Source organism: Miniopterus natalensis, chromosome 14, assembly GCF_054644295.1.
Source record: "Miniopterus natalensis isolate mMinNat1 chromosome 14, mMinNat1.hap1, whole genome shotgun sequence".
NCBI lineage: Eukaryota > Metazoa > Chordata > Mammalia > Chiroptera > Miniopteridae > Miniopterus > Miniopterus natalensis.
The window spans coordinates 33,214,989-33,233,050 of NC_142094.1; the positions used below are offsets into that span (position 1 = coordinate 33,214,989).

At 36.1% G+C, this 18,062-nt stretch overlaps 1 protein-coding gene across 2 annotated transcripts in view; it reads right to left on the reverse strand.

Moving 5' to 3' along the window:
• Positions 1-18,062, reverse strand: part of PRKG1 (protein kinase cGMP-dependent 1) — a 949,780-nt gene that overhangs the window by 99,246 nt on the left and 832,472 nt on the right. For both annotated transcript variants that reach the window (XM_087824419.1, XM_016220747.2), the window contains exon 9: positions 29-103. In XM_087824419.1, coding sequence (XP_087680545.1) covers positions 29-103 — 75 coding nt within the window. The remainder of the gene's footprint in view (positions 1-28; positions 104-18,062) is intronic.

Genomic DNA, 18,062 nt, shown 5'->3' on the forward strand with positions numbered 1-18,062 from the left:
CTGAGACCAAAGAAAAAAAGCCACTTACTTTGCTTTGGCTTCTGCATCCTCATATGCTTTATTAGAAACATCATCCAGTCCTCCAATCAAGTGCTTGAAAGAGCTGTTGGAGGAAAAACACAGTGGATCCGATAAGTACTCTATGGAGCTGGAACAGTGACAACCTAGCCAATGATATGCTGAAACAATCCAAAAGGATCTAATAAAATTAATTCAAACACTATGAAGACACGTATCAGCTAATGATACAAACTCTATGAGAGCAGGGGCCTCTTCCGTCATGTGCACTTCTGTAGTTCCCATGGCTGAGAACCATGTCTGGCAAAGGCAGATATTCAAAGAATTGGGTGAAATAAAGTCCACGGCACACTAACTGATACATATGACAAAGTTAATGAGTTGATTATAATAGTAAAATAACAACAAGACCTACTAATTATTGAATGCCTACTGTATTCCAGGTACTATTCCTTTAATTCTCATGAACATATACTAATTCAAATTCTCAAACAAACTATAATATGAGAATCGTTAACTCCACTTAACAAAACAGTAAAATAATCTTCAAAGACAAAATAAAGCGGAAGACAAGAAGTCAACTAACAGGAGAGAATTATAGAAAAATCAACTCATTCTGGGGAAGTGAGGAAACTGCCTTTAGCACAAACCAGGAGAGTAATGTATCCGCTTAAACCCAATCTATTCAATATTCTACTTGCACCTAGAACTGTGTTCAGATCTACTTTATATAGCAAAGTCTCAACTCTTATATATCTATAAAATATTTCAGTCAGGACAAAATGAATGCACACACAGGAATCACTCTGGAAAATTACTGAAATGCAACTGCATACAGTAACTCATGTGCGAGCTACATTTTGGCAACCACTGAACTACAATGAATGAAGAAACAAAACGAAAGTCTGTATCCAAAAGCCCAAGTGTTACATAATAACCAGAGCCCTCCCTGACATGATTCTTATATGCCTGGTATTGTTCTATGCACCTTGCGTGTACTAACAAATACTTTCATAGTTACAGATGTCCTATGATTTAGCATTATCTCCGGTTTATGGATGAAGATACTAAGGAATGAGAGGTTAAGAAGCTGACCTCAAGTCATGCAGCCAAAAGACTGGCAGGGAAGGAGAGGTCGGTCATTCTCCTTCTTAAACCTATACCGCAGCTCCCATTAATCTCTGTGTCTTAAAGACAACAATGAAATCTCTAGCAATAGTTGATGTGTGTATGGAGAATTTTAAGTGCTGGAAAAACCTGCATTTTAATTTAAACCTCTGTTATCTTAATGCATACAAATGGCTTTGTGTGTTGCATTAAAACAACACTCAGATCCTGAAACATAGTAGAATGTTTGCTGATTTAAATTTAGATGTTGCTTAATCATGTTCATATAAACTATAAAAAAAAACACCTACAAAGAGGAACTTCACATTCTGCTTAGGACTGACTTGGGAGGAGGGGGCAGAAGCTGTTTTTTCAGGCCCTTAAGTAATGATCTCACCTGGGGACAGGGTAATTAATGCTGGCTAAATACACTATTTCTTTTTAAAATGTTTTTATTGATTGCTTTTAGAGAGACAGAGGAATCAAAAATCCTATTTTAGAGTGTAAAGTCTCCTGTAATGAACAGTGTTAATGAATGTCAAATGAAAAGCAGTAGGCAGCAGTCCTTATAAAACTTTTAAAAACATATAATTAATGATAAAATAAATGATAAAATAAATGATAAATACAACTTCCATGGTTGTAAATGATTTCGTCATTGTTCTTTATAAATTTTCCCCCCTTCCCATAGAATGCCTAGGTCATTATGTAGAGATAGCCTGCTTTTAGAGAAACTTTCTAAGGCTAGAGGGTTTATATTACAAAGTAAAATCCAATATTTATTTTACTATGAAAAAAATGATAAAATCCTGTTATTTTCTGTTTTTATTGATAATATAAAATTTAAGCACAGAGAGTTAACATTACTCGTCCAAGATGACTGTAATTTAGTAGCATATTCAGAATTATAATTAATTTCCCCAATACTCACTGCTGTCCTTTATAATACTTAGATATTTTTAATATAACCAAATTGAAAATATTGTGAAGAGGCATTGGCAGAGCACCAACCATTAAAACATCTTTTCAAAGACATTCAGATATATTAAGAGACTGCGTTCTTAGACATTTAAAACTGTCATTTCAAGAATTCAAATAGTTTTAAAATTTTCTGTCTTCCTCCTAGTATCTACTTGAGGTAAGGTCGTCTTAAGCAGAACAGTATATTATTAAAGAATTAGAGAGTGAACTGACAAGTTTGATAAGAATGGAAACTTTTTAACTTAAAAAACCTGTTCATCTCACTAGGCTTGGTTAAAACTACGCAGATCACTTTTCAAAAATACACTCTGAGGTTTCTATTAGCAAGTACATGAACTGGAAAAGCCTGCACTTGGCAAAGCTATACAGAGTTTTAAAAGTAGAAACCATCTAATCGCAACAAAGTGGTTAAAAGTGAGTTGAGCTTCATTGGGGGGAAAAATGTTTTATATCTGCTAGTGAGCTATTTATATTCATTTTTATTAAATCATATCAAATTACTAGTATCACATTTAAACAGAATGAACAAAAGAAGTATTTGAAGTATTAACTTTTCATGTCTTAAGTGTCCTCGATTTACAACATAAATTTTCTGTGTATTGCTAATGATCCAACATTTGTCAATTTATTTTTACTACTAAATAAAAAATAAAAGAAAGGACATGTGCTTACAAACGACCTCCATCTTGATAAGATGGAAAATTATTTTTGAAATAAGTTCCCTCTAATTGAGGAAAATGCTTTTCATTAAAAATGTAATTGATTTACTATTATGAAAAAAAAATTTAAATGAGAGAAGAAATTATTCATAGTTTTCTAACCACAAATAACTACAGGGAAAATCTTTATGTATTTCTTTTTACTATTTTTTTTCTGCAGAGAATTATTGCTGTTTATAGAGCTGTAAGTGGACACTTTTATCTTTAAAAATTCTATAAGCTATATTTTCACAGCCAAATAATAGGTCATTACATGTACACACATCGTAGAAAATCTACTTAATCCATCTAGACACACAAACACCAACACACACTCACACACACACATATACAAACGAAGATGGAAGTATGCCAACTATGTATAAAAACAATTATATCTGTACTCTTGATTACAGGTCAGACATATGGAATTTCTTTTTGAAGTAAAAATATCCAGGACTATAATCTCTGAATTGGAATCATATGTCCTCTGTCAATAATCTTTATTTAGAAAGCAATCCTGGCCAAATAACATTTTTCAAAACAGGAAACAAATGCATCCTGCATCCTAAGTCTCCTCAAACAGTAAGTCAACCACTGTACTTTACTAAGAGTTTAAGAAAATGTAGAATTTTCAAGCAATATTAATAAGCTCCAAATGAATGTCTCTGTGTCTCCTGCACTGATCACTGCATAATTTATCTTGCTAAACATCATTGATGACATTACAGAATTCATCACTCCTGGTGCAAGTATGAACTAATTAGTGGTTCATTTCTCCCTCTCGCTGATTCTCTGTAGGAACACCTGCCATCTGTGTGGACCCTCATCAAACAGGCATTTGAAGAATTATTACCTATAAGCATCAGGTGCCTTTTTAAATATTTACTCAGGTCCTATGACACTTCTTGAATACTTAAAGAGAAGACTTGTTTTATTTGGAGAGGGATTATAATGAAATGTTTTTAAAACTTTAACAACTGAATGAGCAGAAGCCATAAAATATTATTTATCAGTTACTATAACAAATATAGGAGACTATGGGAAAATCATTAAGTTCTTTTTTAAAACAAACTAACAATTCATGAATACGTCATATTTTAGTACGGCAAAATAAAAGAGCCAATTTCACATACTCTAGACACAATTTCAGAATAAATGAAGAAGCTGTTAGTGAGCAAAAGACCTTAATACCGAGCAGCGTTTCAGGAGAAAACCTTATTGCACGCACACTAAATATGAGGCACTTTGCTGTTATTTTTCTTGGGTGTGAAATCCAATTTTAACCAGTCCTGACAGAATTTTTTGAGGAGGTGGGTAAAATGTTATTAGTTGAGTACACAGAGGTATAAAGAGAGCAAATGGAAAATCTCTTTTATGTTTAATGCTGGTAGTTTAAACATACTTGCAAAGGATGAGTAGAAAAGAAAAATAAAGAGGAAGGGAGGGAGGAAGGAAGGAAGAAAAGAGGGAGGGAGGGAGGGAGGGAGGGAGGGAGGGAGGGAGGGAGGGAGGGAGGGAGGGAGGGAGGGAGGGAGGGAGGAGAAATGATGACCCTTTCACATCAAGCATGTTCCTTATAAACTTTTTTCTTAAGAAATAATATTTAAAAGGCTGTGTCTCTCCTTCTAGGAAATTTGCCTGTTGTAGAACATTGGAGTGACAGTAACTCAGTGGGTAATAATTTCAGTCGCTAGGATGTTTTCATTATTCAGCCAAAACACTCTTCTGAAGGGAGCTGATTACTTAGTGGGCTGTCTAAAAGTGTGTAATTTTGTTCTTCAGTTGTGATATGATGAGACTTCATCTAGGGAGAAACGGGGTGTTACTTATTAAAAGGCGGTCCAAATATCAGAGACCAGTACTATCATGCTGCTAAGAAATAACAGTGTTTATATTTCACTTTACAGTTTACAAAGCACTTTTTATATTCATAGGTCATGTATGTATTCAATGACATATATTAGCCCTCATGATTTAATCCACTATTCCACTACGCTGTTTAGGAAATCTTGTAGAAAAGTGTTTAAAGTACAACCTTTTCAAATTCAAAATAGGGTGTGAGAAAAATATCAAAACTTATTTATATCAGTGTTTCTTGATTACATCCTTAAATAAGATGCTAATCTATTCTTAGCAGGTAAAAATTATAAGTCAAAATGAGTTGAGAGTAAAATCTTCAACCAGAAGCTACTGCAAGTACTCCCACAGTGCTAAGCAAAAGGTTTGCCAAGCATTCGCCGAACTCTTGAAAAAGCTCCTGTAATGTGGCAGGTGTACAAGATTATAGCTCATTAGACTTCCCTAACCTGAATCTTGGCCAAGTCCCTCGAAATGCATTTATTAAAAGGAAATAGAAAGTGTCCAAAATTAGTTGGGAAACTTGTTACTTAGTTAAGTCCAAGATTTTAGAGGCCTCCTTCATTACCTTGGTATTTTGAATTGAGAAAAATCTGTGGCTTCAGGTAAAGGCCCTTCTGTTTATGTTTTGTTGGATTGTTTTATTTATAACCAGTAAAGTCATCATTATTCATGGGTCATATTATCAAGAACCAATGTATACATGTTTCTTCAGAGGGAGTATGAACCCAAAATACGGTAAAATCAGACAACATCCAAATTCTGTCAACCCCCACCCCCCCCATGTATCTATGTGATGCCCACTCTGTGAGGAAGGACCCGAGCCACTGCGGGCCATGCAAAGAGAGTAAGACCAATGTATAGCCTTAGATTAGAGATAAAAATAAGTAATTATAATACAAGGTAGGAGGTGAACAGTGGTTGAATGTCTGTCAGAAGGAGGCCTCTTAGTGTCTATAAAAAGAAGTCACCTACGCAAAATTATATCCAACGGTAATTTCAGAGGAAGGGATGAGACACTTATGAGCAGGTTTCCTATCAGTGTTTCCTTTACTCCACACATGGGTTTATATGTGCAAGAGAGTATTACACACACCAAAGTGTTAGACATTTGGCTGTCTCTGCCTCTCCTTTGTAACAATAATCCCGTATCTATCCTGGGGATTATCGGTTAGGGAAAAATGATTACAAATAACACACATTTAATTTAAAACCATTGTCTGATTCTAATTACCTGCTTTCAAAGAAATGACATTTTAAAAGAATGATCCAAATTGACCTAGTGATCAAAGAAATCTAAAGTTAAGAATTGATTTCAGAAATGCTTCCTATTTAGTTACTGTAGTTTTTGAGGAACAAAAATCTGTAGAGTGTGAACCAAGGTTTTATGTCTAATATGTCTATGTAGTTAGTCTTCTCCAGGGCAGAGCCTTGTTGAGTTGATAAGGTTTCTTACATTAGTCAAATGACATGGTCAAGTTCTGAATGTTTTTACTCTTTTATTTCTGATCCCAATGGTAATGTGTTGAAATTTTGGAAGGCACTAAAGATATCCAAGGAATAAAAAGAGTATTTATAACTTCACAGCCCAGAGCTAAACGTTGATATTTTGGCACATATTCTTCTAGACATTTTTCAGTGTTATTTCAAAGTTGGAACCATATTGTTTTAGTACTTACTTGACTTTAGACTATGTTTGTGCTTATACAAATAACCAACTTAATGGTTAAGTGAAGAAGAAAAAATCCAGTGTAAGACATGCTTGTTTATGTAGAAATATCCTATAAAGATTGACTAAATTGCTCAATCATATTTACTTGTTTATCTAATAATTTTACTATTGAAGGTCTTGCAATAATTTCTGGCTTAAGGTTTTATTTTGGACTCTTTTTTACATTTAATCTTTACTGTTAAGAACATGTTACATCTGAATAAAGAATTAAGAAAGAGATAAACTGTTTTAAAAGATGTATTTTGAGGTATTTTCCCCCAAACCATTTTGAATGTGTAAATAGTCTATCTTAAATAGTTATTTGCAAGTTTCTTATATATAACTCACCCTTACCTAACCGTGATTGAATCCAGGAATCTTTTATAGCTAGTGCTCTCATAGTATGATTGGTAAACTGTTACTGGTCTGTGAAGAGATGACATAGAGAAATTTAGAAACTTTTATAGCAATTTGACCTTGCTGAGCTATCCAAGGGCAAGCTCAGGGGATTCATATTTTTGAACAGGATACAGACCTGTTTAGTTATTGTCAAACTCATGAGGTGAGAAACCTTTGGTACAAACTGCATGCAAATCACACACGGAAAGATAACGTTAAATGTGCAATATTTTAAGATTAGTTTGCTAATTGTAACCCAGAGTGTGCAAATTCCAGAATTCATTTTATCCTGTGAAGTAATATAATCATAACTTTACAGGATAAATTGATGGGACTGGCTGTAATTTCATGAAGGGCTAATGAAAATAGAACATCACTTGTTCCATGTTGGGTAAAAATAAAAATGAATATTCTAAGTGTGTTGAAATCATTTCAAAACTCACTTTTCCCCTGAAAAGGCCCCTCTTTGAGTCTGGTTTATCTACTCTGAGTGTATTAAGCAAATCATAAAATGGTTTAGGTACGCATTATCTGCAAGTGGCATTTCCATCAATCCAACCTAAGTAAGAAAGGTTAACAAGCGAGAAACAGGCATATCTGGCACAGTAAGAATAAATATTGACTACACACCGTTCTTTAAAAGTGTACCTATTTTACTTAGGACAGAGAATTGTTATTTCACTCATAAATTTTGGTTTTGTTGTGACTGCAAAATAAGTGTAAAAGTCATTGTCTTTCTTATTGCTTATACACACATTTTCAATGACAATGTGATCAACTGTTGTAATTCTCTTACCCAGTGTTATGTTTGTTCTGATATTTTTATTGACATGGAATTTTATGTATGTTCAATCTAATATTCTTAAAAGTGAGCAATTGTTTTTATGCCTTTTTATCTTATTTTTCTAGTAATCTATTTGTATTCTATTTTTAAAAATGTGCCTGTCTATGAAGGGTTGGAAATTAAAACAAAACAGAGCTGGTCCTGAGCACAGATTCTTGGAGAGCACTGTCCTGGCCACTCACCTCCCTCCCACCCTCTTATATGCCCATTTCTGAATCCCACCTGACACCTTGGTTGCCTTTTCAGGGCGCTTATCGCACAGTTCTGGAATTGGTTGTGTATTGGTCAGTCTCCTTCACTAGACAATGAACTCTTTGATGTCTGGGTTTTTCCGACCGTGTATCCCTAGTGCTAGTGAAGTCTCTGCACACAAAATACATTCAATAAGTGCTTATTAAAGAGCTTAATGAAGTAATTATTTAAGCAATTTCTATAAGTGGCTATTGAAGAACTTAATGAAATAATTACTTCATCAATTTCTGTAACACCTGAAGGTATCGTTAGTCCATGAATTTAATCACTCTATGTTTAATTTAGTGAGGTTTTTTTTGAAATACAGAAACCCATTAAATTCTGTATATATTTTCAGAGAGAAGTTAAAATAATAAATAACATGTTATAGAATTTATAGCTACAAATAATAAATTTTAATATATGAACACAATTCTAATATAAAATATTTATAAGAAGTATAGTTACGTAAAGGATAGAGTGTGTGCATCAAAACAGATAAAATTCATTGGATATGTCCAACGCATCGCCCTGTACTGGCTACTCTACCATACACGCGCAGGAAAGCAAGTCAAAACCAACCCATAATCTGGGCACCTGCTGGTTTACTTCAGCTAATATGGAAAGAGGCCTGAGAAATGGGGGTGGGGAAAGGGCTTCCCTGAATAATGACGTCTTCTCTCCAGCAGGCCCAGGGGCTCTCCTTCCTCCATCACATCCTTTATTGTGGCACTAATGTGAGAGCTGGGGTCTCACAGCATCTGTTGGTCTCTCCATGGTAAGAGAACACCTTTCTTATTCTTTCAAGAAGTTACTTTAGATCAGGGGTCAGCAAACTTCTGCCTATGAACCAAATCTGGCCCATGCCTGGTTTTGTAAATAAAGTTTTATTGGAACGCAGCCTCATTCATTCTTTTATATATTGTCCTTGGCTGCTTTTACATATAACAGCAGAGCTGACTAGTTGTAACAGAGTGGACTAGTTTGTATAGTCCACAAAGCTGAAAATATTTGCCATCTGGCCCTTTACAGAAAAAGGTTACAGACCCTTGTTCCAGATTTTTGTCTTCCCCACATCCACTACTAAATCCTATAATTTTGACTCCAATAATCTAAAATAAACCTGCCTTTCTCTAGTCCCCTTTGGCTCCAGCCACCTCTCTCTCGGAAATTCTATAATTGCCTTTTCCTTTACTACTCCTCTTGTCCTTACACAGCAGGCAGAGTAATCCATCTTTTAAAAACGTTAAGTCAGATCACATCACTCCTCTGCAATCTCTGACTGGTTTCTCCTGCTGTACTCACTCTGACCTTAGAATTCATCAAGCCTGCACCTGCCTCAGGGCCACTGTCCTCTGTCTGAACATTCTTCCTCTAAATCTTTGCATGACTTTTTCCTAATGTCACTTAGGTTTCACCTTGAGTGTGTTTTCTTGAGACAGGTCTTCTCTGACCAACTCCTAAAAAGCAGCCTTTACCTCGAAATCTTACTGCTGATATTTCTCTGCCACATGAACCTATTTTATTTTCATCCAAGAACTTATCACTTGCTAAAAAGTATTTTGTTTAAATCTGTCGTCTTTCCCAGATTAGAGTGATGTTTCATGACATCAGGGACCTAGTCTATCTTATTTGTCAATAACTCTCTAGAAACTAGCATAATGCCTGCTGTGTTACAGAAACTTGAAATGGATCAATGAGTAGGCAAGTGGACTCATTCATGCATTTACTTAGTCATTCATTCTTTGTGTGTGACCAGGAGAAGACAGGCAAACACTTAAGTCTTCTGAAGCAAAGTTGTACTTAAAATTAAAGGTATATGAGTTGAAAGTCCTATGTGCCTCTTCAAGAATCCCTTTGGGACAGTATGGATGGACCTGGAGAAAATTATACTAAGTGAAATAAGCCAGGCAGAGAAAGACAAACATCACATGATCTCGCTTATATGTGGAATCTAAAGAACTTAATAAACTGATGAACAGCCCGACCGGGAGTGGCTCAGCTGTTGAGCGTCGACCTGGGATCCAGGCGATCGGGGCTTGATTCCCGGTCAGGGCACATGCCCGGGTTGCGGGCTCGATCAATGACTCTCTCATCATTGATGTTTCTCTTTCCCTCTCCTTTCCTTTCTCTGAAATCAATAAAGATATATTTTTTAAAAATAATAAACTGATGAACAGAATAGATTCAATGACATGGAAGCAAAGATCAGACTGACGAATGTCAGAGGGAGGGAGGAGGGTGGGTGGAGGGGAGAGAGTAACCAAAGAATTTATATGCATATATGCACAACCCAAGGACACGGACAATGGTGGGGAGAGGGACTGGAGAGGGGGGTCGGATGGGGTGAAATAGGTCATTGGGGAGAAAAAGGGACATCTGTAATATTTTAAACAAACAAACAAAACAAAAGAATCCACCTATATAAATGGTAAACTTTGAAGACAAAAGTTTAGTTATAATGAACGCTTTATCTAATGCATGGGTCCTAATGAAGACATACATTGGTATAAATATGGGTGAAATGATTTGAAACTCTTAACAATGTACCATTGAATTACATATAGGACATTAAATGAGGGTAATGCTTTTAGACTATAATGGGATTTATACTCATGAATCCCAACTGCAATTAAAGTGAAGGAAAGAATCTAAAAATGTGTAGCATAACTTTCATTTCAATTAAAAGCAAAAGAAATTGGACAAATCTCATTTGATAGTTTAGCCTTTTAGGGGAGAGAGGGAAATAGACTTCTAAGTATAGATTGTCCTAGTATGACACATTTATATTTAATTTTCCTCAAGGTAAAAACCTTCCAGTTGTTCTTAAATCAGACAATTCATGCAGTGGACAGATTTCTTGTGGCTGACCAAATATTTTAAGTGTTAGAAACTCTCTTTACCTTCACTATGTCAAATGCATACTAACAAGAGCAGACATTCTACATTCCTCTTTCTGCCATCGATTTTCTGGGCCAAAATACCACTGTTCTGACATAAAAGCCAATGATGATGGTTTATATATATCCAATTAATTTCTTTAAAATAATTCACTTTCCTTAGTGGAAACAAAATACCAATACTAAATGATTTAACTCTTCTCATAATGCAATAGATTCTCAATTCTAAGATAATTTCGATGTCCATTTTCTTGGTAAGAATGCACAAACAAGTGCTCAATTTTTCCCAATTTTCTTATTCTCAAAGCAAAATCTACAGCAACAGTGAATATTTAATCTATTAAATATTTTTCAAGTTTATCTGCTTAGAAATTATTTCAAATTTATAAATCAATATAATAGACAAAACTCTTATCAAAATTGTCTAAAAATAAGTAGGCCACATTTACTTAAAACAATAAAAACCCACAGTGGATAATTTTATTTTATGTAGCTCTATCAATTATATAATATTTTAGTTAAAACAACCAACTTTTTTTAACAGATTTTTAAAAATGGACACTAGAAAATTTTGGCTAAGGAAAATGACATGGAACATAAAATGCTATGGAAGTCACTGATTTTTTTTTTAAAGTGAGTTAAAAATAAAATGCAAAGATTCCACAAGAAATCTCTCAAAATATCTTCTTAGTATAGTTGTTTATGCCTTGAAACTCTTTGTAACAAAACAACATTCATATCCAACGTTTTTACAAAATCAGTCTATCACTGGTATTTTTATTTCGGTTCTCATTACATGACTAGAAAGGGAAACAAAGACTTTGCAAGAAAAAATCATTAGAAGCTAAGAGATAAATATATTTTTAATGTCACAAAATGCTTGAGAATCTAGCAATAACAAAATATAATGCAAAACATGAAAGTAATAACTAGTATGCGTTAGGAATTGTACAGACTATTTTACACGAATCATCCTTGTTTTACAGATAAAGCAATTGAGGATAAGACAATTAAGTAATGTACCCAAGGGCACATGGCTATTAAGTGTCATCAGTGGGATTTGAGTGGAAGCAACCTGACTCTGACTCATAATCCCAACTGTTACATCAGTTTTATCTTTTAGTATGGGAAGCTGAAGCCTAATAGCTGGGGATAGGATTTGGTATCAAATATTTGCTCTGTCTCACATCCTGGGTTCATGGTCAATGGAATTCTTTAAGAGAAATGCATTTTATTTAAACAGATCATCTTATTTCTTCTATTGCATTCTACCTATAGAAGTTCCCATTGGGAAGTGTGTTAGTCTGCTGGGGCTGCCATAACAAAATACTCCAGGCTGGGTGGCTTAAACAACAGAAATCTATTTCTCACACTTCTGGAAGCTGAGAATCCAAGATCAAGATGCCAGCAGGGTTGATTTCTGGTAAAGCCTTTCTTCCTGACTTACAGACACCCTTCTCACTGTGTCCTCGCACGGCCTTTCCTCTCTGTGCACACCCTCCTAGTACCTCTAATTATTACAAGGACACCAGACCTTTTGGATTAGGGCTCAACCCTGATGACCTCATTTAACCTTGATTACCTTGTAAAGACCCTATTTCCAAATACAATCGTACTAGGTACTTAGGGGACAAAATTCAGTTCATAATAGGAAGTTTCATGAAGACATATTAATGATAATTTAGAACATACATCTTGTATAGCTGGACCATTTAAGAACATTTTCATTCATAATTTTTGAGAGGTTCATAAAAAGTTAAATTCTTGGTGTCCATCTCTTTCCCTGGTGCTAAAGTGTAGTGACATTATCATTACATTTCTCTCCTGGAGCAAATACCCCAATTCTTTCTAATTCAAATCCTCTCTCCATTACTCCTGACATGAACTCCTTCATCTCTTTCCTCTAGACTGTTGCTCCATCAATTACAAGATTTCTTAATGTTTTATTGTCTCCCTTTAGACTTTTCCTTCCCTTTAGTCTATAAACAGATGGTTTCTCCAAACTTAAAACACAAAACTATCCTTTGTGACCAAATAGCCATGTTGAATAAACTGAATTTCCTCTCTCTTATCCTCATTTTTAATTTAATTCTTAACTTACTGCAACCTGGCATTCTTGCCCATTTTTCTTTCATTATTACTCAAAATTATCACAAATCTGCTAACTGCCTATCCCAGTTTTCTCTTTCCAGGTTCCATCCTCAGTGACCTATTAAACATTCATGGCCTTGCTGACCATCTTCTCTGGTTAGAGCCAAGGGAAGAGAAACTTGGGGCACTGCACTGAATTATTCTTATTTCCCCTGATTTTCAGTTTCCTTCTCCGTCTCCTCCTCTTCCAGTATGTTACATCTCAGCATAAGTCACACACACTTCTTCCTCCCTTAAAGATAAGCAGTTACCTAAATTGTATACTTTGCCAACTTTTTCCACTCGACTGACTTATTTTTCTTAGATATTTATTGTTTATGACATGTTCAGTCCTGTTTTTTACCTGCATTATCTCATTGAAACTTCACAGCAACTCTACGAGGAAAGTAGAATTATCCCTACTTTATAGGAAATTTACAACGTGTAGTTTCAAACTCAGCACCGCTGACATTTTGGATCAGATAAATTTTGTTGTAGGGCCTGTCCTGTGCACTGTAGGATCTTTAGCAGCATTCCTCTCCTCTAACCATTGGATGCCCCTTAGAAACCCAGTTGTGACAATTTTTTCAAAAGTCTCTAGATATTGTCAATGTCCCCTGGCTGAAAACAAGAAACAAGAGACAAGGCTTGGAGAAATTACGCAACTCGTCTGAGACCTCGGTGCTAGAAACTGGTAGATCTGTTACTGATCCCAGGGAGTCTGATTTTTGCTAGTTCTCACAACATACAATAATTACACTTTTTTTAAGCTCTCCCAGAAAATATCATTTTCTCAAAAATTTCAGTTAGCATCCCCAGAAAAAAATGACTTTCAAATCTGCATCTCTGTCCTTGAACTCTCCAGATCTACGGTGCGATCACCGTGCTCAGTGTCATCTGCATATCTCGCCAGCGCCACAAACTCAGCTTAGCCTCACTTCACTAACCATCTTCCATCACGACTGACTGCGAAAGTCCTTGAGCTTAATGGCATTCTCGTTTAACCACGCTTGCAGGCTAGAAATCTTGGTTTTATGTATGACCTTCACTTTGACCCACGTTCACCAAGCCTGTCTTTGCAACCTCTCCTCAATCTGTGCTTCCCTTATTTTGATCCCCACTGCCTTTTCCAGGCTATGGGCACGCTTCCTTACCCCAGGAGCACTAGTCTCTCTTAATCTCTCCCACTCTACTCTTTTAAAAAGATTTCTCCAACAGAATCTAGCCTGCTAGTTAACAGTTGGTCAATTTGTTGGTATGAAATAAACAGCTTGAAGAGGGTATAACAGGCAGATCATGGTCCTGGAATCAGACATCCCTGGAATGCTAACCCTGCTATGGGGCTTTGAAAAAGTCATCGAGCCTCTTTGATCCTCAGTTTCCTTTTCTGGATTTTCAAAAATGTCGTACTTTCCCGCAGGCCTGTGGTGAGGACTGATGGAGATGAAAGAATATTAAAATAAAGGCTGACGCCAGATGCTCGGAATTCATACATTTAGTGCTCTGAACTCACCCCCGCTCCTCCACGTCAAACCTCATTCTGTTTCATCTATAAACTGGGGCCTCTTCACATCATAATTTCCAGTCCATATTTTAATTAGTCGTTTGGGTAATTTCCATTTTTTCTGTTCACCCTTCCTTTTCAGGTACCTCGTTAGCCTCTACTATTTACTTCTGACATTTCAGAACAAGGTTATTCAAGCTCTTTTCTACTCTTACAATTTTCCAAAGCCATTTAATTAATTTAATATGTCTTTATTGATTTCAGAGAGAGGAAGGGAGAGGGAGAGAGAGAGAGGTAGCAACATCAATGATGAGAGAGTCATTGATCAATGGCCTCCTGCAGGCCCTCAACTGGGGATGGAGCCCGCAACCTGGGCATGTGCCCTGACTGGGAATCAAACCATGATCCTAGGTCAATGCCCAAACACTGAGCCACTTCCAGCTGGGCTTCCAAAGCCTTTTAAATGTATGTACGCTTCTCCAGGACAAAGAAGCAATTGCAGAACAATGAACAATCTTCCAAGTTTTAATTGTCAATAACTAAGCTCCACAAATCAATTACAAGAGAAGAATAAATGTCAAAATAACTCTTCTGGGATGGTGACATCTTTCACACCCTGGGCTGATTTGCCCCATCATGCCTTTTAAGATTGTTTCCATCAAAAAGTCAAGCTGGTCAGAGTGCAGTGCAATCACTGTCTTCATACATTGTCACTGGGGAGTGAACGGTACAATGGTTCTAGACCACAACTGAAAAATATGCATATCCTTCGAATCAGCAATTCCTCTACTGAGTAGCTCCTCAAGAAAATACTTCTAAAGGGGTAGAAAGGTATATGCAAATAATTCTTTACAGAATGAAAAAATAATACCACGTCAAAGCACATTTAAGAAACTAATGAGACTCCAATTATACTCATGAGATGTTTTTGTTAACATGGTAAATTACTAAAGCAACGTGATAGGATAATGTAATGTAATGGGCTCTGAAAACAGAGAGAGTTATGTTCAAACTTTTTCCTCTACTTGCAGGTCATATGTTTTGCAACGTGATACTTTAGCTCTCTGGAGCCAAGTTTACCTTTAAACTGGAGGAGAGAAAGTATTCTTTGCATGTTTGCTATGAGAGAAAGTATATACATATGTATAGATACATGTATGTATGCATTATCAATCTATCAATATCAATTAGCTTTGTGATTGGCACATGTGTTCAATAAATGACACTGTAAGTTTTTCTATCTGTATATCTAAGTATACCTATCTACCTCTATGTGTGTGTGTATGTTGTCCTTGTTTGTGGACAAAGTAGGAAAATAGTTTAGACAGTGTGATCTCACTATTTAAGAAAATATACTAAAATATTAACAATGGTTACCTTGAATGTCAGTATTTTATTTATATTTTTCTGTGCTTTCCAATTTTTCTCAGTGAACAGTTATTACATTTATAACACCTGACACTGACAACATAGAAATGTAAAAATAAAACAAAGAGAGAAACCAGTCAACTCTATGAGAATTATGTAACATAAATAAAAATGTTTGCACTCAGCCCAAGTGGGTTTTTTGTTGTTTGTGTAGATAAAATATATTATCTCTAGTTCATCTAGGAGAACACCATCATCCTTACCAACCACCAAATCATGATTTGCCTTTGCTAGTCTGGTTTCTGTTTTAATATTAGTTTAATTACATGCCTACCACAGGTGGTGTATAATATGAACATTACAGTTCATTTAAACTAGTAACTCTGAAAGGTCCTCCTCTCTAAGTAAAGCTTAGTCTGGGAATAGATCTCACTGTTACCGTAGCTGATGCTAATCTAATTCGTGCATTGATGCTATGAGTTACAAAATGAGCACCAACTGCTAGATATATTGAAAAGAAAAGGAAGGTCTTAGATCTTTATGATCCAGCTGGGCTGTAATAGCTGTCTCACTGGGGAAGTGTGCCTACTAAAGTAAACAAAATTACTTAACTCCCCTCAAAAAAGCAATGTCAACATCTAAAGCAAAATTCAGCTTTCAAAATTACTGGTTACGCTGTTGATTTTTAAACTGATGGTTAAGCTTCTATCAGAAATTAATTGTGGCGCCCTGGCTGGGTGGGTCAGTTGGTTGGAGCATCGGCCTGTACACCAAAAGGTGACAGGTTTGAGTCCTGGTCAGGACACATGCTCAGGTTTCGGGTTTGATCCCGGTCAGGGTGCATGCAGGAGGCAACTGATCGATGTTTCTCTCTCACATCAAAGTTTCTCTTCCTCCCTCCCTCCCTTCCTATTTCTAAACCAATTAAAAAAAAAAAAAAAAAAGGAAAGAAATTAATTGTGGCCTATTCCCCTGCTTGTTTTATCTCTAGAATACAAAAAGCATTATAATCCCCCCCCCCAAATAAAAAGCCAAAAACACTGTACAGAAGACTTTTAAGGAGAATTTCTAATAAGAATTTTCAAATATGACTCTTTTGCTCGAAGAAGTTAAGAATGATTTTTCAGATTGGAAACAAAGTTTTCTCAGCTTTTCTTATTCATTCATACAGCTGGTTTATGAATTTCAAAGATACTGCTGAATCCCTAAAATAACAGTTTTTGAACATCCAATGGGAAAAAACTTCAAGTCTCAGAAATACAGACGGTTTTAAGCATTTATGGGGAAAAATGAATTCTTTATTCATCAGTGTAAAACAAAGCAATCATTGTAATTAACAAAACCAAAGCTCTAATTGTGATATTTTAAAACTGATTATCTGTGAACTCCAACATCAATTTCCATTCACTGTCTCACTGTCAGGGGGAAGAAAACACAAACTCGTTTCTAACCGTCACCGAGCTCTCCATCGGAATATCTGAATACCACTTAAGCAGTTTGAACTTACAATATCCATCACTCAATCGACCAGTTACTTCCATCTCAACTGCTCTATCTCCTGTACTTTTGATCTGTTATAGACAGACATCCACCAAGTCTCCCAAGATAGAAGCACTTCTCTCTCACCTCCCACATTTATTTCCCCAAACCTGCTTTAGAGAAACGTTTAGACTCTTAAACTCGAGTGAGCAATCTGTAGGGCCGTGGCTTAGCAATCAATCTTCCACTCCCTTCCTTCAAAAAAAAAAAATACAAACTGTAACAGCAACAGCCCTCACCGTTGGTTCCTCATTGCCCAGAGGGTAAAGTCCATTTTCTTTTTGTTTGAGATATTAGGATATTTCTTTATAACTTGCCCTCCTCTTTTTGTTCCAACCATATCTCCCAGCACTCCAGGCCCCTAACCCATAAACCCTTTTTAGCCATACTCTACTTACTACTGGACAAAGGCCTTTCCAAATCCCAGGTCTTTGAGTATTTCCTTCCCTCAGCAGGACCTGCCTTTACTCTTCTTTAGTTGTAACATCCCTGCTCAGACTTAAAGGCTTGAGTCACATATCGCCTTGTGCAGCAAGCCCTCTGGGATGCTATGGGCAGAACACCTTCCTCCGCCCTCAGGTCTCCGCAAGTATTTTGAAACCGCACTGGAATGGTTCTCACGTTGATGATTTAATGCATCCATTTTGACCAGGAGTTATTCCAAGTCAGGTAAAAACATTGCTATTTATTTTTATAAGCTCTGAATCTCAGGATGGGATTTGGTTTGGCATCTGTACTGTCAGTTCGAATTTCACCCCTTTTGACCAATAAG